Source organism: Epinephelus fuscoguttatus, linkage group LG7 (assembly GCF_011397635.1).
Source record: "Epinephelus fuscoguttatus linkage group LG7, E.fuscoguttatus.final_Chr_v1".
Classification (NCBI taxonomy): domain Eukaryota; kingdom Metazoa; phylum Chordata; class Actinopteri; order Perciformes; family Serranidae; genus Epinephelus; species Epinephelus fuscoguttatus.
This window is the reverse complement of record NC_064758.1, coordinates 36,783,146-36,806,746: the sequence shown is the minus strand read 5'-3', so window position 1 is coordinate 36,806,746 and position 23,601 is coordinate 36,783,146. Positions and strand designations below refer to the sequence as shown.

At 42.5% G+C, this 23,601-nt stretch overlaps 1 protein-coding gene across 1 annotated transcript in view; it reads left to right on the top strand.

Annotated features, from left to right (window-relative positions):
• LOC125892146 (inactive dipeptidyl peptidase 10) overlaps positions 1 to 23,601 on the top strand; it is a 37,811-nt gene that overhangs the window by 11,455 nt on the left and 2,755 nt on the right. The window contains exons 5-25 of the mRNA XM_049581938.1: positions 47 to 141; positions 2,926 to 2,997; positions 9,006 to 9,058; positions 9,662 to 9,743; positions 10,234 to 10,354; positions 10,489 to 10,643; positions 12,481 to 12,578; positions 12,737 to 12,860; positions 13,254 to 13,295; positions 13,384 to 13,488; positions 14,655 to 14,746; positions 15,564 to 15,611; positions 18,512 to 18,630; positions 18,731 to 18,778; positions 19,090 to 19,188; positions 21,714 to 21,780; positions 21,922 to 22,116; positions 22,210 to 22,264; positions 23,003 to 23,102; positions 23,209 to 23,267; positions 23,443 to 23,515. Of these exons, the coding sequence (XP_049437895.1) occupies positions 47 to 141; positions 2,926 to 2,997; positions 9,006 to 9,058; positions 9,662 to 9,743; positions 10,234 to 10,354; positions 10,489 to 10,643; positions 12,481 to 12,578; positions 12,737 to 12,860; positions 13,254 to 13,295; positions 13,384 to 13,488; positions 14,655 to 14,746; positions 15,564 to 15,611; positions 18,512 to 18,630; positions 18,731 to 18,778; positions 19,090 to 19,188; positions 21,714 to 21,780; positions 21,922 to 22,116; positions 22,210 to 22,264; positions 23,003 to 23,102; positions 23,209 to 23,267; positions 23,443 to 23,515 (1,902 nt within the window). The remainder of the gene's footprint in view (positions 1 to 46; positions 142 to 2,925; positions 2,998 to 9,005; positions 9,059 to 9,661; positions 9,744 to 10,233; positions 10,355 to 10,488; positions 10,644 to 12,480; positions 12,579 to 12,736; positions 12,861 to 13,253; positions 13,296 to 13,383; positions 13,489 to 14,654; positions 14,747 to 15,563; positions 15,612 to 18,511; positions 18,631 to 18,730; positions 18,779 to 19,089; positions 19,189 to 21,713; positions 21,781 to 21,921; positions 22,117 to 22,209; positions 22,265 to 23,002; positions 23,103 to 23,208; positions 23,268 to 23,442; positions 23,516 to 23,601) is intronic.

Genomic DNA, 23,601 nt, shown 5'->3' with positions numbered 1-23,601 from the left:
CTAATAACACAGAGCCCTCTTCCCTGAACTGTCTTAACCTTGTCAGAAAACGAAGTGGCTCTCCGCACCAGAGAGGGACACGTCCTGTCGTTCAGCCTCAACAGCAATCTCACCTCGACTCTGGTGGACAACAGCTCCCTGGTGAGTTACAGCAACACATCTTCTGAGGACAGAGGACACATTTTAGTATTGATTGGCCCATGTCCAGAGGCAGCTGGACAAATTGGCTGGCCAAAAGAGCTTCCAGATTGAGAGAGAGGCTGTAGAATCCCACTGTTCCACATTCCGCTCTTGAGAAAAAAAAGATTTGGCGGCGTGACAGTATCAGCTTCTTTTCCCCGAAATCTGGCTGCTCTGTGAGCCCTCAACATGTGCCTTCAAAGAGAATTTTCCAAGCAAGGGCATCATTTGGAACACTGCCTCTGTGCGACACTGACAGACTTATATGGGTCATCGCAGAGGAGCTTAAAGCAGGGTTGTGTTGTCAGGTTGAGAACAAGTCTGTCTTTGGTGTTGTGATATGGTTTGTTTTCTCTGCTGCTGTTGCTAATTCCAGAGAAAGAAATATTCCTGTACGAATACCAAGATGCACATGGTGTTTCCCTAAATAAATCAATGGCTGAGGCAGATTTGGCTACATATAGTTTCAAACTTTGAGATGGAAATTCACAGTATTGAGTAAAACTTTTTCTAGGTAGCACTTTTTTAAACCAGTGCTTCGCAGTCATGAAAAAAAAGATGATACAAAGCATCTGTAGAAATATTTAAATCACAGACAGACGAGCAAAAAATGTTAAAGAATAAGAACAAATGAGGGCAGGGAAGCTCTAATGGCATGTCTTTGAGAACAAACAGGTTTTCAGCTGAGATTTAAACACTCAACAGAGTTTTAGCTCTGTTCCACTGGAGGATTTTCAAAATGTAACCTGGAGCTTACCATACCTTAATTTGTCAAGAACTCGTAAGGCTCTAACTCTTTGGACACCAGGACAAACGTTGTCGTTTTGATATGTTGTATGGTAGGCAAATGCAGTTCATTTATGACAAGAAAACAGGAGAGCTAATGTCACGTTTTGCTGATTTGACTCCGAGAGAGGGGGACTGCTGCATGACCTTGAAGCCAGGACAGCAAAATCTTGGCTACTACAAATCTTGAACTTTGACTGGAGCCCAATTACAGTAAGAGCACATGCTCCAGTGACTTGAGCTACATGATCTCATCCCTACTCTTTGATGCTTTGGCAGCATTTTGCATTGTATCTTGACACAGGGGGTTGACAGTTAGGTTAAGGCAATGATACTAATTGGTCATGGTTGACATTGGTCAAGTGAGTCAACTAACGTCACTGACAACTCTTGTCACCAGTGCTTAAATCAGTACTCGATACATTTAAGGTATTGAACGCAACAACCCAGTACCCTGTAGTATCAAAACATCTCCAGTCAAACGATACCTGTTTTTAATCCTTTCTGCAGCAGGGGTCTATTACTGGACCATCTGCACTCCCTGCCTTATCAGACTTTATGTTGCTGCCAATCCAACATGGAGCAGTTAAACAGTCCCAGCAAACCCACACCAACACAGAAATGGCTCGACTGTTAGATAATGTTAGCTGTGTGATGCTAACAGTTAGCCCTGTCATTGTGTGTGCGGCTGGGCGAACTCTAACAACTATCCCCGGTGCAGAGCTCACACTCCTGCAGCAGCAGCTACAACCCATACACCCAGTCTGTGGTGTAGTGAAATCGAGTGCAGTGTATTTGATGGATGCCACCAAAATATTAAGTATGGTTTAGCTACACGCCACTCCATTCACTGTATTGGTACTGCATTAATTACTCTATTGGTATCGGTATCACCTTGAGGGTACTGGTGTTGTTCTTTTTTAAATGATACTCCCCCCCAGCAACTGACTAATGGCTCATGATTAACGACTTATGTGACAAAATAACTCAACACTGACTTTTAGTTTCACACAGGATACAAACATGATCTCCTGGGTCAAGTCCTGTGCTTGTTGGACCCATTCTCCTCCTCTCCCACCTGCTCTAAATGGACTGTCTTGCTCTTTATACTACATCCATTTCTCTAAATGTCTAATATTGACGTGGGTTTACATTGGAGTCGGTTGACACTTGGTATATCTTCAATGGGCACTAAAGGGTGCAATGTGCATCTGTATCTGACACTGAGGGCCACTGCTCAAGGGCATCTTTTGACACCACTGGGGTGAGATCAGGCTGACTTGAGAGTCCTAGTGGACCAATAAGAGATCAGCTCACTAATGTTTGGTTGAGTTGAAATATGTAAAGCCTTGTAAGTAATTAGAAGGATTAGATTTTGAGGAAGCTAGTGTTGTGAAGCCAGCGTCTGGGGTGATATGAGAATGCCTTGGTGTTTTAGTTTGTAAACATACAGCATAAATCGTGCTGGAGCTTCTTGGCTTAAACAAGAATGTAATGCTTTACAATAGTGGAGACGTGGAGATAATAAGGAATGGATGATTTATTTGAGCTGGTGGAAAGATAAGGAAGAGTGCAGTTTGTTCCTTAACTGAAAATAACAGTAGAACAACTGTAGAACAAACCTGAGATCTTTCATACTTTGAGTTATAATTTGGCCCCAGGAAGGTCCTGCAGATTGCAAGGTTACCTTAAAAGAGAGAAATATATAAACTTTTTATTTGGAGCTTAACAGTGTGCAGACCTGTTTTGTGCCCTACAGTGATATTTCTTTGTCTTGCACCTGAGTTTTTCTGCCTGGTTGTGCGCACACATGTGTCTCAACTGTGAGTCATGAGCCAGAAAACCTTAGCCTGTGCTGAAGTCGAATTTCAAACTTAGAGTGCTTCAACAGAACCCACTTTCTTCACAGGAGAACAACTGGATCATGTGTTGTCTAATTTTTCTTCTTCTTACCTACAGGACCTGACCACCACTAAATTCCAAGTGTCTGCAGACAAGAGGTTTGTCCTCTTGGCGTATAACATTCGACCGGTAAGTTTTCTCTGAATCCCAAGTTGACTTATTCCAGAAAACACTGTTAGAGTTTCTTACCTTCAGCAGACACCCAGGGTCATAAATTATCGACTAATATCAAAGACACGCTGTTAACGCCACATGTCTGACTGCAAAACAACAGTGACATGCATGCTAATTAGAGAAGGAGCAAGAACATGAAGGAGGAGGGTGAGGGAAAAGGATGTGTGTGTGTGTGTGTGTGTGTTAGTGTGTGTGCTGATTCTGCTACTGCAGCAGTCCTTAGCTCCATAACACCACCCACCAAATCACTGGGATAACATATGGGGAGTTGAATATTTTAACTGGCTGATGGCGGAAGGTGCAGGGGGTTGAGGAAAGCTTAGAGTGAGTGATCAGTGTGATAGCGGGGGGGAAGGGGAGATCAAGGAGATGGAGAGGTAAAGTTGGAGCTGCAGTAATGAAATCGCCCCTGCTAGTTCGGTGGGGAATTTTAATGAGGAGCTGACGAGAATCACAATCGCAGGTGGTTCTCAGATAAGCGTCGGGGTACACACAAAACACAGATCTTTTTGCTGCCTTTACTTCAACGCCACATAGCTCCAGCCATCTCACTCTGTAAATACCCGCACCATTAATAAATAGTTGAGTCTTTCCTCAAAGGGCAGGCAAGTTGTGTAATGTGCAAGTAATCAGCGACGGAGGGAAACAGAATTAGGAGGAAATGAAAGCCCTCAGCACATTTTCTCCACATTTTTATTAAAAAACTAAAAGCAGATTTTGCTGCTCTCTCGCACTCTCATTCGTTCAGTCTCTTCCATCTCTCTGGGTTTCCTTTAGAGATCTGCTCTAATCACTGCATATCATATTCCGTGTGTGTGTGTGTGTGTGTGTGTGTGTGTGTGAGTGTGTGTGTGTTGGAATGAATGAGCCTGTTGCTGTGTTACAGTGTTCGTCAGTGCATCCATTCTAACTGAATTATTGAGCGGTTAACATACATTCAATCAGTTTTCAGATATCTCTGTAGGGAAAGGTCTCAGATCTTTGTCCAATCTGTGGGCTGATTTATCCCATTTGCATACTTGCTTTGATGTCAGCAAGAATTGTCTACTCTCATCTGTATGCTGTTTGTGTGTATTCACACTCGAGGAAGTCAGAGGCAGCGGGCACGCCACCTGGAATCATTTGTATATTTAGAAATGGAAATGTTTGTGTGAGTACGGTTGGCATCTTGTGTGCATGGGGGCTGTTCCTCCATCCTCTCCATCTTACCAGCTCCCTTCTTCTCTCTCCCACTCCGTCTTCACTCACTTTTTTCCCCGTCTATCTCTGGAGGGATTTGTGCTGACTGAGGCAGTTTGTGCCAGGCACCAGCTTTGCTGTTCGAAAGAGGAGCGGCACGCTGCCGAGAGTGGCAGAGAACGAGAGGGGAAAGACAGAGTGAGCAGTGGGGGAAGCCACTTGTGATGGAGGGAGGTGGGGAGAATAAATGGGATATGCACCATTTGCCCTGCGTTACACTGCCCAGTTTAAATCAATCAGAATGGTTATCACAGAAATGACAGAGATGCTAAAAGGAGAAAGCTGCAGTGGAGAGAAATGGATGAGCAGGCTGTGTGTAAAGTTAAAAGGCTTCTCTGGATTTTGTATTAGCTCTGGAGGCTTTTGGGAGGGTTTTGTGCCTGGTGGGTGAAAATAAATGGATTTTGATAAGAGCGTATACATAGAAGTGAGTTAGGGATTTGGCCACATAGGAACAAGAGAAAGCAGATTTCCTACAGGAAAATGTCTTTCCACAAAGCCTGTTTGAATTAAATGGGTTTGTGTGCAAGAGGAGGAAGAGAGGACCTACATTTTAAGAGAGTGATACTTTAGAGGAGGTTTCTGGGATTGATGAGCGGAGGCAAGCGGACCAGTACCTGCCAAGACAGTGCAGTTTAGGGACAAAAAAGATGCCAACGGAGTCGTGTCTGCACTCTGCAGCAAACGCTGATGGGTGCTGGTATCAAAGGCAGCGCATAGAAGGGCTGCTAAGAAATGCTTGTGAGGCAGGAACAATGTTGAGGAAAAAGAATGCTATCATCTCTGTATTGTCTATCCTGCAGCGCACAATATATACCATATCTGTGCACATGCAAAGGCTGTTGTAATCTCTGTAAATTTCCTTTTGTCACGTTATCCCATGCTATCTTCTGAGTGTTTAATCTGTGTTTTATGCCCCCACCTTTGTTTTGGTGACATGGGTTGGGGAGGGGGCGGGTAGTAAGGGAGGGTGAGGAGCAGAGCAATCTGGAGGATTTATGATATGTTACTGGCAGGCACATTAGAATTCACTCTGCCTCTCCAAGACAGATGCTTTCACTCTCTCCGTCTGTTTATCACACTGACACACACAAACACACAATAACGTACAGCTCCTGCCACCAGCTCCATGATGTTAAATCATGAGCAGAATCTCTGGGTTTCCTTAACAAATCATAAACAGCTGATCGAGCCCGGCGCTCATGGCGATGCTGCCCCCCTCGGTCTCGAAGAGTGATACCTCTAACCCGAGATCCTTGTCCTGTGCTGCGGAGCTGTCAACTCTGGCTGTGCCTCGGCCCTCTCTGCATCCTTTCCTCCTTTCCTGCCTTTCTTTCCTTTTCTCTATCTCCCTCAGTCATTTTTCCCTGTCGTGTTGGACCAGTCCATCCTTTCCTCTTCCTGTCCTCACAGTTGTTTTCTGTCATAGCCAACTGTTTTCTTGAACACCCGTTCATGCTCAGACTTTACAATCAGATTTCAGTTTCATTTAGATAGCCTTAGAATTTATTTACACTCTAAAATCCTTGCAGCTTGACTCCATCCATGCATTTTCTGACAACAGACATACAACACAAAGGAGAAATCCAATTTTGCTGCTAAGTGTGCTGTGTAGAGGATGTGACATTTAATTTCTTCAGGGTTGGTTTCCCAGTACGGGTCAGGCTTTCAGAGGCCGGTGGGCAAATAGCCTGCTTACAACCCTTTGCATGAGAAAAAAAAGAATGGTACAAATCAATTTATTACCAGGAATTCACCAGGTAATGCGTTGATCAATTGTGGTTTATACACACACAGACATGCACACATTCATTGATTCCGGTCTTCTTCAGCGTGTTAATTTAATTATTCATTGAGCTGCTGATGCTTGTGTCAGGGTAGCGATGTAGTTGCCTGCCACAGTAGATCTCAGTTGGAAGGATATTAGCTGTAATGATGTTATTTAATAAGCCTATCTGTCTTAGTTTCTGTGTCTCCCTTTCCCATGTCATGTCTTTAATGTTGTCGCTTTTACTCAGGCTTAAGGGTGCCCTGTTATCCAAATTTCTGTTATTCAAATGTGATCTCAATAATGATGTAATATGGATGAAATGGCTGCCAGTGGTTTCATGGCTCGAATAAATTAAGTGTGAAGTATAAGCTGTGATCAGCTCAGTAACAATCAAAGCAATACTGAAATACTGAAAATGGCCCCACACACATACAGATATTTGCTACTGCTGCTTTTTAGGTGAAGGAATAATATTAAAATGTTATTAAACTATTATTAATAAATTAATTGAGGGTTCACTGAACATTTCCCTCTCTAATTTTGTAGCACAGTGTTGCTGCCCTTTTAAAAAAGCAATAAGCCACTTGATACTGTGCTTTGCAGAAATTAGAGGATGCAAACACAGCTTCCTGTTGCCTATTGCTTAATTGTAAAGTTGGTCTCAGCTAGAGCTGGGTGATATGAAACAAATCAAATATCATATGAAACACCTTAATATTGATATTTCAACAATTATGTACATTTAAGTAAGGGTTACACAGTGAGATTTTTGATTTATAATAATTAGTAATGTGGATATAGTGACTAAAGCCGGGCTCAGACTACAGGAGTTTTGAGAGGATTTATCCCTGATATAATCAGAGGAGAAATTTGATCTGGGACCGGTCGGTACCGATGTTCAGCCCAGATTATCTGCTAATATGAGAGGTTTACACATTCAGTTTTAAACCCCCATAACAGCTTGCAGGCTTATCAGCAGTGGCCCAATAATTTCTAGGAGTGGGAATCAGCAGAGGCACTACAATATGATATTATCAAGATACCTCAGTCCCAATACAATATTATTGAGATGTTAAATATTTTGCAATATGCTGAGTATTACAATAATAAATGTTGCAATCCATTACTTTCTTTCAACTGCAAATTATGTCCCCAAGGGGAAACTGTATGCAAATGTATCTAGTGGACTGAAAAAGCAATTCATTTCAATATTCAAGCAGACTTCCAAAAGTTTAATTTGTATTTGCAATATTAATTATTTATCCATTCAAAAAGATGATACTTGGTGTTCGTGCATTGTTCAACTATTGCCAGGAAAAACATTGGGATGTTATGTGTATCAATGTTTTCCCCCACCCCAGATAATCTGAAACATATTGATATTTAGAGTTTAAAACCTGGATGATTACTGTTATGATTACATCAGTACAGAGCAGCTGACAGTGTTGCCAAGCAACTGTAAGCATTGTAGCCCTTGATGCTAACATTAGCAAATAGATATTGTTGACAGATATTAAAACTTACAGATAAAATGTCATCTCCAGTTCCCACTGAAGAATTGACCACCCACATCTCCCAAACCATTCTCTCATCCAGACTCATTCAGCTTTCTGGCTTTGTTTTTTTCACTGCAGCACAGAATTTTGTTGCAGTATGTCAGTCTCTATTTTGTTTACAACTACTTCCCCATGAGATCATATGAAGTGGTGCATTTATGCTCCCTCTGGAAAGATAAACTTAATAATATTCTGTAGTATGTGTGCATGTTTGACATTAGAGAGAAGAACATCTGTGAAGGTTCTCCTTATGTGTGTGATGTGTCTGATTTCAAAATCAGTTTGGATTTTAAAAGTCCTGTAGTCTGAGCCTGGATCAAGTGGGTAAAGGCAAATAATAGAACAGCTGGAACAGTCTGGTCAGTTCTGGTGAATTACATCATCGCAGCCTTTAAAGGAACAGTGTGTTCGATTTAGCGACATCTAGCACCAGGCCGGCTGTCAGGGGGTCAAAGGGTACAGATGACCCAGGCCCAAGGCCAAAGGGGGGCCCATGAAAAGGTTGACCTTTGAATTGGAGCAAGTGCGGCAATTTGTGGTCCATCTGACAGCAGAGGACAGATGCACATCTATGCACATACAAGCACGACTAACTGCGGCCTGATGAGCAAAGTCAGAATGTCAGAGTGCAGAGAGAACAAGACACTGAAAAAAGAAAAGAGGCACTGACCTAACGTCTGCAAAAGTATTTAAAGAGGCAGCAGGTATGACAGGTGGAGCTGAAGGTGAGAAGTGAGGCAGACGGATGTCGGCGAATAAAACCTGCTATATTGGGCTCAGTTTTAAAGACACAGGTATCATATTAAACTAGAGGATCTGAGGTTATCCCCCTGCCCATATTTTCTCACAGCTGGCCTGTCGAGCAGTGAGGATTGCAGACTACAGCCAGCTGTAACTTCTCCCATGTGCCAAACATGAGCTCCTGGTTAGGATTGATTCAGTGTTCATTGTTTAAGAGGTTTTTGCTGGGAGCCGAATTATCTGCAGAGGTCTCTTCCTCTCCACAACAAACAGACCAGATGATGAAAATTAGTTAAAAACAATACTTAAAAAAGCAGGTGATTATACACTAAAGAAAACATTAGTATATTATACTCCATTTCTGCCAATATACCCCCCCCCAAATCCTACAGACTGGACCTTTAAAACCAGTAAAGGCAACACTTAACACATTACAATATCCAAAATCTAAGACGATTTCTAGTCTCATATCAGGATATTGACACAATATTAGTATATTGCCCAGCCCTAGTCTCAGCAGTGTCCTTCATAACCTTTGTTTCATTTGCATTTAACTTTCTTTATACATGTGTATGAGCATGTGTGAGCACTAAAATCTGTGTTTTATCATCTAAGTGCGGCACACCTGTGTGCATGATATCCTCTACCTCTTTCAGGTGTTCTCTCAGTCCTTCACAGCCTCCTATGCTATCTACAATGTGGCTAATGGGTAGGTGGAATCATGAATGCTAATGCATGGGCTGCAATGGGCATGAGCGTCACCAATGCAAGCAGACCCGCGGATTGAAAACGCCCCCCCTCAGAGTGTGTCTCATCGAATCAGCGCCTCATGTTTCCGTCCGACATGCATTCATTCGTCAGTGTTCTTTCCAGGTTCCATATCCCAACGTGAGGTTTGTAATGTTATTCAGATTTCACTGCCTGAGATTCATATTCAGCATTATGTCAGTGGGAAAAACTCCGTGGTAGCAGTGGACGATCCTTGGAGCCTCTGAGTAATGGATGTGGAAAGGATTTTCAGGAGGACCTGCAGTATTGATCATTGCCTGAGTATGCCTTGGAGGAAAATGTTTGCCTGTCCTGAGAAAGGAAACAAGTGCAGCTAGGAATATGGGAAAAGTAATGTTGCACTCTTGCATGAACCAGCTCCATTCTCTGTTTAGTTTCCCTCTCTGCATCTTGCTCTTTTGTCCTCACAGTGAAGTGTCTCTCTCAAGCTCAGGGCCAGGGCATGGATGGACCTCAGAGGGCTTTAAATGGGACACTGGTCCCTAACGGAGGGCTTATGTCTGAGTGTTTGTGTGTGTTCCAGGGAGCTGCTGGAGCTTAACCCTCTGGAGAGGGAGAAAGCAGCGCTACAGTATGCTTCCTGGGGGCCTCAGGGGAGCCAGCTGGTGAGCCAGACACTTTCTCATTTACCTGATCAATGTGTTGTCTGTCTCTGTCATCTGAATCAGCTATACCTGTCAATATGAAAAGGACATTTTCTCAGCCATTACCATCCATAATGGTGAAGTAGTTTGACATCATTTTCATAACAATAACATCAATGATATCATGTTTCTGTCATTATGAGATGAACTCCAGCTATGAGGTTATTGCAGAGACCGTGTTGCTATAATGGGCCTGTTTTACACTCATAATATAATTCATCTACCTTCCCTGTAATGTAATTGGCTTTTGCTGCTATGTCAGTGTTCATCTGCAGCATATTAACTGGCAAGTAAAGACGTATTGGCTCTCACTTACGTGTATGCTGGCCGATGATTCATTTACTCTTGGACGACGTCCGACACTCGATTCGGGTGGCCAGCTATGAAGCCTTCAAGCGCACTGTCTTTGATATAATGGATTGGCGCTGTGTGTCTGTGCCGCTTATGCCAGGCCTATGTGTTTGACGGAGATATCTACTACAAGCCGAGTGTGACCAGCAAAGCCCTGCGTCTCACAACCACCGACCTGGAGCAGACTGTGGTGAACGGGCTCTCTGACTGGACTTATGAAGGTAGGTTGTTTTCCAGCACTTAGAGGAGAGAAGCAGAGTGAAGCATCTGCAAAACAGAGCTGACAACAACAATCATGAGCAGCAGGTGTACGCTTTAAGTTTGACAAAACAACCTATATTGTCTCTTAAAACAGAGGAAGTGCTCTTGACATATGTGGCTCACTGGTGGTCTGTGGACGGGGCCCGGCTGGCATACCTAACCATCAACAACTCTAACACACCTGTGATGGAAATACCTCACTTCTTGGGTGGCCTCTATCCCTCCAACGTCCTTTTCCCCTACCCCAAGGTAAAAATGGATTGAAACAAGATTAATCTCTATCGCCACACCAGCAGCTCTGTAAGGCTGTACTTAACATTCTGCTGTTTAGCAGGTGTAATGTTCACATGTTCACAGTATTTGTCATGGCGTCCAGTCAATGTCTGTATATAAAGATTGACAATGCGTATCCACTTCCTCTCACTGTACAAAAATGAAGCCAAAATATCTTAGATAGGAGCGCTGCCATTTTTAACTGTTGTAGCATTTTGTACAAGAGTCTGCGCAGTAGCGATCTCTGCAGTACTGAGTTCCCGAACACACCAATTGCCACACACAGCTGTCAGTCATGATCTAACACCCTCTTTTTATAGCAACAAATATTTAATTAACACCAAATGTATCAGAAGAACGAACAGCTGATCATACAATTACAAGATAAGAACTACCTAAGATGACAGAAATCAAATTTGGCAAAAATTTATTTGACATTTACTTTGATTTTTCAGTTTGGGCCATGTCCCATCCGCTAACATGGAGGGGGCAGGCTATATGACCTTTACTGCAGCCAGCCACCAGGGGGCGATCAAAACATTTTGGCTTCACTTTTGGGGAGCAGTCTTATTGTCCATCTTTATATACTTCACAGTTATTGGTTGCAACAGTGCAAATGAGTGAATGGAGTGCATGTGATTGTGCAGTGCTTATATTTGTAACAAAAACCTGCAGAATGTTGATTCAGAGTATTCAAAACAATTTAGACCTTTGTTTGACATCAAAAAACAAAATCGTTTAGCGCATAGCTTGCTTATGACCTCATGTCACACATCTGTGTCTGTTTCTGTTGAGGAAGGAAAAACTTGAACTGCCCTGCCGTGTATTTCTTTTACAAAACAAACAAAAATGGTTCCTACAATATTAGTTTAGTGTGTTAATGTGCTAACATTTGCTAAGTAACACTAAACATTAAGTACAGCTGAGTCTATTGGGAGTTCAAGTTGGTGCAAGTTGGTTTTAAGTTGGTTCTAAACCAGAGTATTGGACAAATTAAAATGCAAAGTTTTTACCCCGCCTGGTACATTGGCCAAAAGTGTTTTCTAGGTTCTGGGTTAACTTCCGCCATACGCGTCCCATTGAATATGCACAGTAGTGTTTCTTCCGCTGGCCCCTCCCGCAAGTTCCTGCTTAGCTCATAGACTTTACATTGTGATGACATCACAGATTTTTAAATAGCTTTTCTTGGCTTGAGGAAAGTTTTACAAATGTAAAACCACCAGGGGAACATGAATGTCTGTCCCAGTTGCACGTCCTTGGAGAGGGATCCACCCTCAGTTGCTACTCCAGAGGTTTCTTCCATTTTTTTCCTGTTTGCGGGTTTTTTGGTGGGAGTTTTCCTTATCTGAAGCGAGGGTCAAAAAGGGCAGTAAGATGAAATTTAAATCTTGTAAATTATTGATTTGTGGTATTCAGTTGAAACAACCACTCAAACCTAAAAGTCTACCTCATGGTGGCAAGAGAAGAAAAGTCAGGCGATCCCTACAGTTAATCTTCTTGGCACCATGATTGTCTGTAAACAAAATCTTGTGCCGTTCAATCCAGGAGATGATGACTTATTTAACTTGATAACTGAAAAATTTGACCTGCTAGTCGGGCTAAGGGTAAAGTCAAAGGATCACAAGAGTCTATGGGATTCTGTCTTTGGGCACTGGGCACATCTGCACCAAATTTCATGGCAATGCATCAAATAGTTGTCAGACAGGACCAAAGTGGTAGACTGACAGATCAGCAGTTCCATTGCTGCTAGCATTGCTAAAACTCTTAACATTTAGTTTAATTGCTCATTTCTTTCTCTTTGTTGTGCTCACAGGCTGGCTCAAGTATTCCATCAGTCAGTCTGTTTGTGGTGAATCTTTATGGTCCAGCTCACACTCTGGAGATGATGCCTCCTGACTCCCTCAGGGCCAGGTACTACATCTTTGTGATGAATATAAAAACAGAATAAACCTTAAAGACGTTAGACACCACCTGTCAGATATTATAACTCACATCTTCTTTTTTTCCACTCCTATGCACCACTTTCCAATCACTCTCCCCGTGTATCATTTTCTGCATCGCCTCTTCAGAGACAGCTACATCTCCATGGTGACTTGGATCAGCAGCACACGCCTCGCGGTTCGTTGGCTGAATCGAGCCCAGAACCAATCAGTGCTCTGCGTGTGCGAGGCTACCACAGGGGCCTGCTCGGAGGTGAGCGGTCATCAGTCGTTCCACATTAGTAAGCCACAAACGGCTGCCGCTGCAATATACGGCTTTAATAGAATTTGTGCTTCTTTTACGCTGTGTTGGGAGTTAGGATTGATTTCCTTAAGCTCTCAAATGTCTACTGGCCGGATTAATATTTAAGGTCATTTTGCTGCATGAGAAGAATTCTCAGTGATGTACTGCAGTGCTTTATTGCTTGTTCCCTTTCTGTTAATCCTCACAGATTTCAGTATGCCATTGCCAGTGTTTTATTATTTCTCTATTTAATAATTAATAAACATGAAAAGCTTTATTTAGACAATGCTGCTTGAATAGCTTTAGCTTTATTAATGGGGCTTCTAACACATTTCTCCATATTATGTGATTTTAAATCAACAGAAGCACAAAATGGCCATGGACATAATGCAAAACCAACGACAGGTATGTGTTCCTCATGTTTCACAATGTTTTATTTCCCCTGTTTACCACTACTGTCTTTCTTTTTTAACCCAATACTTTTCTCCAACAGGATGTGCCGCTGTTTTCAGCAGACGGCTCTGTGTTCTATACAGTCCTGCCAGCGAAACAGGGCGCTCGTGGAGAGTTTCACCACATCGCCGGCCTCTCAGCCCAGGTCAGTTCTGAGTGCAGTTAACTTTTACTTCCTAAAGTCATCCTTGAATGATTTCAGACAAAAGTGGTCATTAACATTTCAACAGAGGGTCACATAAAACAGTGTGATTACAGATCTCAGCAGTACAGATCCTTAATGACTGGTTTGCTTACGATCTCCTCCTTCTCCCCCTTCTCTGCATCCTCCTCCTCCGCCTCTCTTATTATTGAAGCAATTTGTTTGCATTTGTTTTTCTCCCTTATTGCTAAAACACCACCTTTATCTAAGGAGTCATTTCACCCATTAATACTTTTATGGTCGTTTGCCCTTTATATTATGGAGGAAATACAGTTCACTTCATTTCAATTTACCAATTTATTCATCCCCAGCGGGGCAATTAAAAATGTTTAATGATGCTTTTTTTTTTTTTTGGAAACGTTCTATAGATGAGAATGTGTTTCTTTTTTGAGTGCATTCGGCAGTAAGAAGGGCAGAGGCGTTTCTAGGATTTGAGTACACCAGGGGCTTTGCTTGGATATCTGTATGGGGTCTGGGGTGATCCTCCCATTTAAATAAACTTTATTTTTTAGACAACATCCAACATCTATTTCCCTGAGTAAATGAAGTGCTTTTTGTAAGACTGGCTTTGATAGAGTAGTCGGACATTTTGGGAAATACACTTACACTTATTTGCTTGTGATGGTCTGCCTTATACTAGAATAGTAATTGCCATAAGTGAAGATTTCAGTTGGGACACAGGGGACACAACCCCCTCAATATTTACAACATACATGCAAGTAGTAGAAGACTTTAATTTTGATGAAATTAAAAACATTTCCACCATAAATTGATTATCACCAGAATGCAGGAAATTAAGGTTTTGAAGCTCAAAAGGACCCCCAAACCCTCCGTTTTATGTGTGTCCCCCCAAATGTAAAAACAAAACCTAAGCCCTTGCTCCCGTGTCTCACTAATTTAAATGTCAGAGTGAACAATTTTTAAAAGTACTGTTTCTGAGCTCTCTCTGTAGCCATCAGTGCCTGCATGTGGTTTAACTTTATGAACCTATCTTCAGTTTTTTCCCCCAGTCTCCGACACACACTTGCTGTATCGCTGCACCTATTTTTATTCTGTATATCTGCCTGCTTCTACATTGCTCTTCATCTCTGTTTCTCTGTGTAACACAGCCTGCCATCCCCTCCGTCCCCCCTCGCTTCCTGACATCGGGGAGCTGGGACGTCACCGTGCTCTGCGCCCTTGACGAGAAGGCTGGAAAAATGTATGTGAGAGCCGCAGTGAATCACCTTTCAGCACCTTTAACAGCTTGCGGCGCCTTACTATGAATGTACAAGTGACAGGAGGGGGGGTTTGGGAGGGGTTAGGGTTGAATAGTGGCCATCATTAAAATGATCATCTCTTGCCGTAAGCTGAGAGCAAATTCCTTTGTTAGGCCAGACTCTGAGTGAGTAGTACACACAAGATTGCCTATTTAAAAATAACTAAAAGGGCCATTTTAACATGTAGCATTGATCTCCGTTAAAAAGCCAAAGGAAACGGCTTTAACCCTGACTGTGCTCGTGGCAATGCCTTGCCACTGAGGAGGCTAAAGGATTACTTACACTTGAACAGAGCAGATTATCACTTAAATCTGTCTTTATCCAGCTGGGGGCAGAAACCCCTCATGAACCGACTGACTGAGGTGTGAGCATCACAGAGAATCAAGGAAAGTCGATTGTTGATCTAGTCAGACGTTTGCAGCTCCAAAGCCCACATACTAATACTGTTATCTGCCTCCACACAAGTCTGTCTGCCTCACAGTACTCCACTCATATTCATATGGAGGTGGATAGTCGGCATGTGATGCACATCCGCTTCACAATTGATTTAATGCACCGCCACTAATGGTGCTTTACAAATTAAAACGTAATGAAGTGAATTTATTAGCATGCTGAACTATGTAAATCTGTGTATTATTGCTATGAATAATTGATAACCAGAATAATTATGATGAAGTTAAGAGAGCCAAAGGTGATCTGCAGTTCTTCAATAGTGCTGACTAACTTGCTGTGTCTGTGGTTCGTTTTTCTCACCATCAGCTATTTCCTGAGCACAGAGGAATCCAGACAAAGCAGACACCTTTACAGGTAAGCATGCCTTACTGTGAAAAATGAGAGTACAGTTTCTGTATAAAAAAAAAAAACTATAAAAAAGACACAATACAGGCATTATTCGTAATTCTGTGTTCACACTACAAGTGACACATCAACAGCGTGACCAGCTACATTATCGCTGAGTCACCATTAAAGTGATAATTACTAGATATCGGACCCCAAGATGGCGCCTATTCATTCCAGTGGAGTTGCTCGCCTGGCCCATACACCAAACATGTTTTCTAACTTTTCGATTAACGTCTGCCATACGCAGCCCACTTATTATGCACAGTAGTTTTTCTCCCACTGGCCCCACCCGCGGGTTCCCGCTTGGCTTATAGACTTTACAATGTGATGACAACTTCGATTTTTTTAATCGCTTTTCTCGGCTTGAGGAAAGTTTTACAAATATAAAACCACCATGACTCAAAATTCACAACAGAAAGATTCATGATTGATCTTACTTGCAGTTGGAGGTGTCCTGTCAACAGTTTCACCGACGTCTCTTTTACAACGGTGGTCTATTGGGAAAATGCAGGGCATTATTTTGCTGCAATACCACAAGTGGCCACTGGCCACTGAGCGGCTTCCCTGGGGTCTGATTAGCTTCCACAAAGCACCTCAACTGAATGTCATGTTTGTATTCAGTCAAAAAATATTCAGGCTTTTGTTCACTGTCCAAGCCCCATTTTAACATCAAATTTCACTGCCCCATTGCATCTCTGTGTGCATCGCAATACACAGAAAGCTAGCATAGCATCAGCACCACAGCTGGTTTATTACTAGCTTGTCTTGTTATTGACGTAAAACAAGAGTCTACAGCCAAGGCACCATAGTGCTTTGAGCTAAATGCTAACATCAGCATACTAACATGCTCTTCATAACAGTGGTAACATCCTGAAGTGTAGCAGGTGTGACTTGCAATTTGATAATTACCACTAAACGCAAAGTGCACCTGAGGCTTATGACAGCTGAGAATGTCATTAGTTTTGCAGGTATTTGGTTATAAAACAAAGTATTGGACAAAAAAGACTTGATGATGGTGCCAGATAATAAGTTTCATCCATTCCATTCAATGATTGTTGAGATATTTAACTCAAAACTACACGTGAATCTCATGGTGGCGTTACAGGAACATTCAGAGGCTTTAGAAGGCTGTGACATGCTCATTTTTTAAGGTAGTGGTATCTTGTGAAACTATACAACCTAAGGCATCGTTTGCACAGCTTGTCGGGAAGGGGGCTAAATAACACTCCAAAGTTAGGCTAAATTTTGGCAAGTGAAAAACTGGCATGGGCATATTCAAAGGGGCCCTTTGAACTTTCGCCTCAAGATTATCCTCTAAACTTGAGAAGACTTATTCCCAGTAAATGCTTTGTTCCTTACAATCAATGTACTCCATCAAATTAAAGCTGTATATTTGTCTTTAAAGGAAAAAGAGAACCAGCTTATTTGAAGAATAATGAATCCCCTAACATGTATATACAGATATATAAGACATTTAAACAGGATTGTTGTGGAACTCAAAATGTTAACTGTACTGGTCCCATCTGGCCAACCCTATGAAGAATTTATTGGGGCACCACTGCCAAAGTCATTAAGAGTCATTGTCTGGGAACCATAAATGTCTTTAAAAGATGTGTGCCAATCCATCTTGAAGATACTCAGATTTCAGTGAATAAGTGAAAACTTTGATCTGCTGGTGGTGCCAGATGAAAAGTCGGAGGATCATTAAATTCACTAAGAGGCCGTTTACACGTACACGATGATTTTGATAAACGGAGACATCTTCCTTCGTTTGTGCCCTCGTTTACAAGCAAACAGAGATTTCTCCCCTGAAAACAAGTCTTTCTAAAAACTCCGGCCAGAGTGGAGATTTTGGAAAACTCCGGTTGCACGTTTGCATGTAAACTGAGATAAACGGAGATAAACAGAGTTATAGGCAGCCGACGTCACAGTATGCGCCGGAACTTGCGCCTGTGTCAAAACTGCGACCTATGTTGCTATGGTGACAATGGATACATGGAAGGCTTGAGCATCTCGTTACACTGCCACCTACAGGTTTGGCATGCTCTTGTGTATATGAAGGGCATGTGCAAGTGTAAACGAAGATCTTTTTGAAAACGGAGATGGTGAAATGCCAGCCACGTGTAAACGGCCTCTAAGGTTCATCCTATGGACACTTTGGATATCTGCACCAAATTTCAGGTCTCTTTACCCAGCAGTTTTTAAGATATTTCAGTTTTGTCCAAAGTGGGGGACCGACTATCCAATATCACCATGGCCCTGGAGCCAGGCTGCTAGCATGGCTAAAAAAGCATTCAGAAGACTAACTGCGCACTAATGTGTTGACATGTGAATCTTTATTCTTGTGTGCTGTAGATGCTCGAGGCCCGGGGCTCAATTGACACATTCATAACAGGAAAAAAACACTTCTCTGTTGACAAGAACCACTGAGACTTATGGTCCCCACTGTGATGAACTCACTTGTCTGTTTTCCCATCAACCTCCGAGGTTTCATATCTTTTTATTAGCTTACATAGCTTTAGGCTTCAGGAGATAGCACAATATTATGGAGGAGGGACGATGGCTTGTTTAAACCCAGTCTGTGATTAATCCTGTATGAAATTTGTAAGCAGTGGAGCAGAGAGGGTCATTTAGAGACTCGACACTGTCTCAAAGAGCAATCTGTATAACGGCTTTTATGTCGAGTCTTATTGAACCCCATTTGTTTCTTAAAAGTCAACTGCTGGAATAGTTTGTCTCAAGACACTGACACTTTTCCTTAATATCTCGGCAATTAATTGACCTTCTCCTGGAGCAAATCAAACTGCTTTAGGCTGTCCTATTCTTCTAACGTGTGGTCAATAATCCTTTTTCTCTTTATTTCTAAGTGTGGACCTGGATGGAGTGTTTCAGCGCCACTGCGTCTCCTGTAACCTCATAGATGGATGTCGCTTCTTTAGAGCTGAATTCAGCCCCAATCAAACCCACTTCACCCTCTACTGTCTAGGTAAATGGGACAGACACACACACACGAGCGAATGTGCTTTCAAGCTTCACGCTGCTCAGACAGTTGATTCTATGATGTTTTCTTTTGAAAAACTCCCCAGGCCCAGGAATCCCTAAAGTGACGGTTCACAGTACAAAGGACCCCTCCAGTGAGTGTTACAACTGCTTGTCTAACTAATGGCATAACCACACACACACACACACACACACACACACAGTTCCCAGACACACAGGCTGTCTGTAGTTTCCTGCTACCGCCTCCAGAGGGGGATGTATTCAAGTATACCACATTATAAAATCATCAATTCCAAGCATGTGAACACTGCCCTCTGTCTGTGGCTCTCAGTTAAAGCTGTGTAAATGGAGATGATGAGGATTTGGCCTGCAATGTGACAGCCTTGTGTGTGCGTTTTGATGTTAAGTCTTACAGTCTGACACACTGGTGTTTTATCTCCTGTAGGATACGTCGTATTGGAGGATAACAGCCCTCTGTCTAGAGCTCTGGAGGACAAGAGGCTCCCTGAGACTCTGTTCAGGACACTCCCAGCAGAAAACCATGGTAAGCAGAGAAAACATTTTATGTGGTTTGAACAGGGGTGTAAATATAGACAGTGCAGGCAGGGTGGTTGCACTGGAGCCTGTGAGGTGGGGGCCCATAGAGGCAGTGGAAAATGTTGGCATTGGACATTTCTGCAAACCATGAATATGTTACCTTTTACATTTTATAGATATCATATCAAATCAGTGTTTCTAAAGTGACGCAGTCTGTAAAGGCTAGTTCACATTAAACGTTTTTCACCCTGATTTTGCGTCGTCAAGACTATCGTAATCTTTTGAGTGTTCATACCTGGCGACATGTGTTTCTGTCAGCGGGAGTCTCACCAACTGCATTACCACATGTGTGTGCACACCACAAGAATTCTCCACCGAGCGCTCGCGGACAGAGCCCCCGATAATGCGGTGACATCACCAAACTACGTTTTTTAACTTGGAGACGACACATTGTAAAGGCATGGATACCCTTTCCAGTGTTGAATCAGATCTGCCTCCAGGGCCTGGGTCCAAACACAACGCACTCCCCATGATCCTGTGGACGCCGCCATTGTTGTTGCTCGCTGGCTTATCAGTGTTGCCAGATCTTGGGAGAAACAAGCAACCAAGGCTATGGAAATAAGCCCAAAAGAAGCGACTATCATGCGTTTAAATACCTAATTAGACGGATATATGGAGAAAGGTGACTTTTAGAGAGCAAGCCCAAATAAGCAACTCCACTTTAGAAACAAGCCCAAAGTTGCGGCTAATAAGCGGACCTGGCAACCCTGCGGCTTGTCCTCCGCGCATTTCTTCCATCCTCCTGCGTGCTGACGTGGGACGTATCCCGCCTCTCATTGGCTGATGATCTTTGTCAGTCGTGTCAGACTTCTCCAGTTTTCTGGCATGCCAGATATCCAGTCCCAGTCACAGACGAGGGGGTGACTTGCTTGTAGGCTTGTTCACACATGAGGAGTCTTCTTGGCGGACTATCTGCTGACTCAGCTCTGACTCAAGGTGGCTCTCAAGATCCTCTGTGACGTCAAAATTGTGGTGAAAATTGTGTAATGTGAACTAGGCTTAAGCTGACTCATTCATCAGGGGGTGAAGGAGATGGTGGCTGTCGTGACGCAGGGGCGTAGATACAGACAGTGCAGGCAAGGCGGTTGCATTGGGGCCTGTGAGGTGGGGGGGGCCCTAGAGAGAGTGGTTAGAGAAGGCCCCTTATGAGTGATTGCTGCCTTGACATTATGCCTGTGTTCAAAAAAGAACTCAATACTTTATTAATTTCTTTTTTGGGGTATTTCTTGTCGTATACAGATATGCAGTGATCATTGCTGGGTATTTTGTGTGTTGATGTTATCCAATGTCAAGTCTCTGATCACGTGACAAGACGATATGTGCATGACAGCGAGCACTGGGGCCCATCATAGTGACCTTACGCCACTGGGTTTGGCATTGAGAACAATGGCCACACAAATACGCACATTTACAGATCACCTTAAGTGCCCTCATCAAGCAGTCAGACTACATTAAGCACCGGCTGCAAGTATCTCAGTCTGGAAGGGACAAATAAGTTAAGTACCAACTAATTTTCTCTATTTGGTGATTAAGTAATTAGTCATGTCTGCCCTCAAGGACCAGTGCCAAGTATTCTTCCAGAGTGGCTGTGCATGTTTGTTCATGTTTAGATAAAGAATTGAGGCTGTGCTCCAATTCACGTAATTTGTTGTTTGACTCCCAAGTACGCACTGCAGCTGCAGTGGTCAATTTTGAGATTTTGGGCTATTTGGCTTCTTTTAGATTAGTGGAAAGAAAATATCTAAAATACACATTTAGGTGTTTCTTTTGGTTTAGATTTCTGTTCTGGAAATGTATTTAAAAAGGGCAGATTTTATTTTTAGATCATGCATCATTTGCATATTTAAACATCATTTCAGAAAACTTGTGATACAAAAAATGTAAGTAAACAACTGGGGAAGATTTGTGGTGACATCTATTAGCTAAATTTTTACCCAACTCACCTTTAGTGTCCTATTTCTTGTTCAAAAATGTGTGGAATTTTGCAGTACATACCTTGAAAGGTCTTTCTCTCAAAATGGGTTTTTCTCACACTCTGAGTGAGAAATCTTCACTCGAGTAGCTCTTACACACACCAAACTTTCCCATTTTATCCCTATCTGTATTCTGAAGGTTTTCACGGAGGGTTAAAGGGTGTAGTTAAGGCTGTTGACAGTATTTACTGATTTGTTCAGTGATAAAGATATATCAAAAATTCACTCTATGAACATCTTTGACTCTAATATGTCAGCAAAATGAAACAAGAATGTTGAGCCTGGCTTAATACAGTGTTCAGATTTCTGATCTCAAATTTAAGCGCATATTATTTGCCATAATGTCTGGTTTGCATTTTTAAATCTAACATTTTAGAAAACGTTTAAAACAAAAATGATGTCTTCAGGCAATGTGTGTCAGAGGTTCAGATGTATTTCAGGCAGAGCAGCAACCCTGACGTGTCTGATCTCGTTTGACCTCTGTTTTCTTTCCTTTTAGACCTACACCTGAAATTATCTCTACCTCAGGGTTACGAGGCCAACCTGCACCCTCTCCTCATCATTGTGTAAGCGTCACTCAACAGGAGTTATTCAACGTCACCTGCTTTCCATCCTGTGATCTCTGACCTTTTTCTGACCTTTTCCTCCCTCTTCCACACCCAATATCTGTCACCATACCGGCTGATCCTGTTTGTCCTGTCTCTCAGGGACGGTGTGCCCGGCAGTCAGTCAGTGACAGAGGAATTCGCCCTCGACTGGCCTCAGGTCCTCTCCGGCACACACAATGTGGCCTTGGCCTGGGTGGACGGCAGGAGTGGGGTCGGACGTGGACAGAAGACCACCGCTGTGGATTCACGCAAGCTTGGCTCAATCAGAGTCAAAGATTATCTGGGAGTTGTAGAGTCAGTGCAGTTATGCAACAACATAAATGGTTGACACATGAGAGTAATGCCTGTAAGTTGGTTAACTAACAGGACTTTATGACATTTACACAGGTTGTTGATGCAACTACCATACATTGACGATCGCCGGATGGTCCTCTACGGCAAGGTGACAGCATTTTTACAGATTTGGAAACTCAACATTCCTACTGACAAAACTGAAGAGACAGTTTTCTTCTCTTAACTGTAGTGCTATTTATCAGTCTAGATATTTTTAGTGTGAGTTGCAGAGTGTTGGAGGTATCAGCCGTAGTGAGGTCTGCCTTCTCTCCAATATAATGGAACTAGATAACACTCAGCATGTGGTGCTCAAAGTGCCAAAAAAATACATTTGAAAAGTCAACAGCAATGTCTCCTTTCAGAAATCATGACCTGGTTACTCAAGATAACCCACAGACCATGTTGTGAGCAGTTTAAGTTAGTTTTCGACTGAACTACACCACGGAAAAGGAGGTGTGCATCTACTCATGGACAAGAGGCTAGCAGTAGATGCACTCTTCCTTCAGCGCTGTGATACGGTTGGCGGGTGTAGTTCAGTAAGGAGACAATAGCTCCTACATGAAACTACTCACAACAAGATCTGTGTATTATCTTGAATAACCAGGTCATGATGTCTGGAAAGAGACATTGCTGTTGAGTTTTTGAAATGTATTTTTTGGCGCTTTGAGCACCACAAGCTGAGTGTCATCTAGTTCCATTATATCTGAGAGACAGCGACATCTCTGCGGCTGATATCTCCAACGCTCAACAACTCACACAAAACAAATCTAGACTGATAAACAGCGCCACAGGTAAGAGGAATGAAAATTCCTTGTTTATTGTAGCACTTTTATGTTTCTCCTTTCAGGCATTTGGAGGTTATTTAACTCTCAAGATGTTAGCTGCAACAGATAAGCTGTTTCAGTGCACGGCTGCCGTGGCACCAATAACTGACTTCAGGCTTTATAGTGAGTTGAAATCATGTCATTAACTATTAAAACATTGGATCCATGGAAATTGTGGAGAAGCAGAGACAGTTCAGGTATTTGAATGAAACTATTTTACTTTTTTCAGGTGCTGCATTCTCAGAAAGGTATCTAGGCCTTCCAGCAAAGGAGGAGCACGCTTACTCGGTGAGGCTGTGGATACACACTCAGGTTTATTACCCAAAACTGATGCAGTCTGACATTTTCATCAAAAAATGAATATTTAAACTTTTATGACTGTGGGATTTCTTGCAGGGCTGCATTAGTTCTAGCTCAGTGTACCTAATAAACCACTCATATTGTGATGCTATGTCGTTCTCAGACTGCCTCTTTGCTTGAGGAGGTTAACAAGCTGAAAGATGAGAACTTCCTTATTCTACATGGAACCGCAGATGGTAAGGTTTTCTTCCATTTTTTTGCTTTTGATTTTTTTGTTTATTTTTTCAAATCTAATTTTAATTGGTGGTTGTGTTTACCCAAA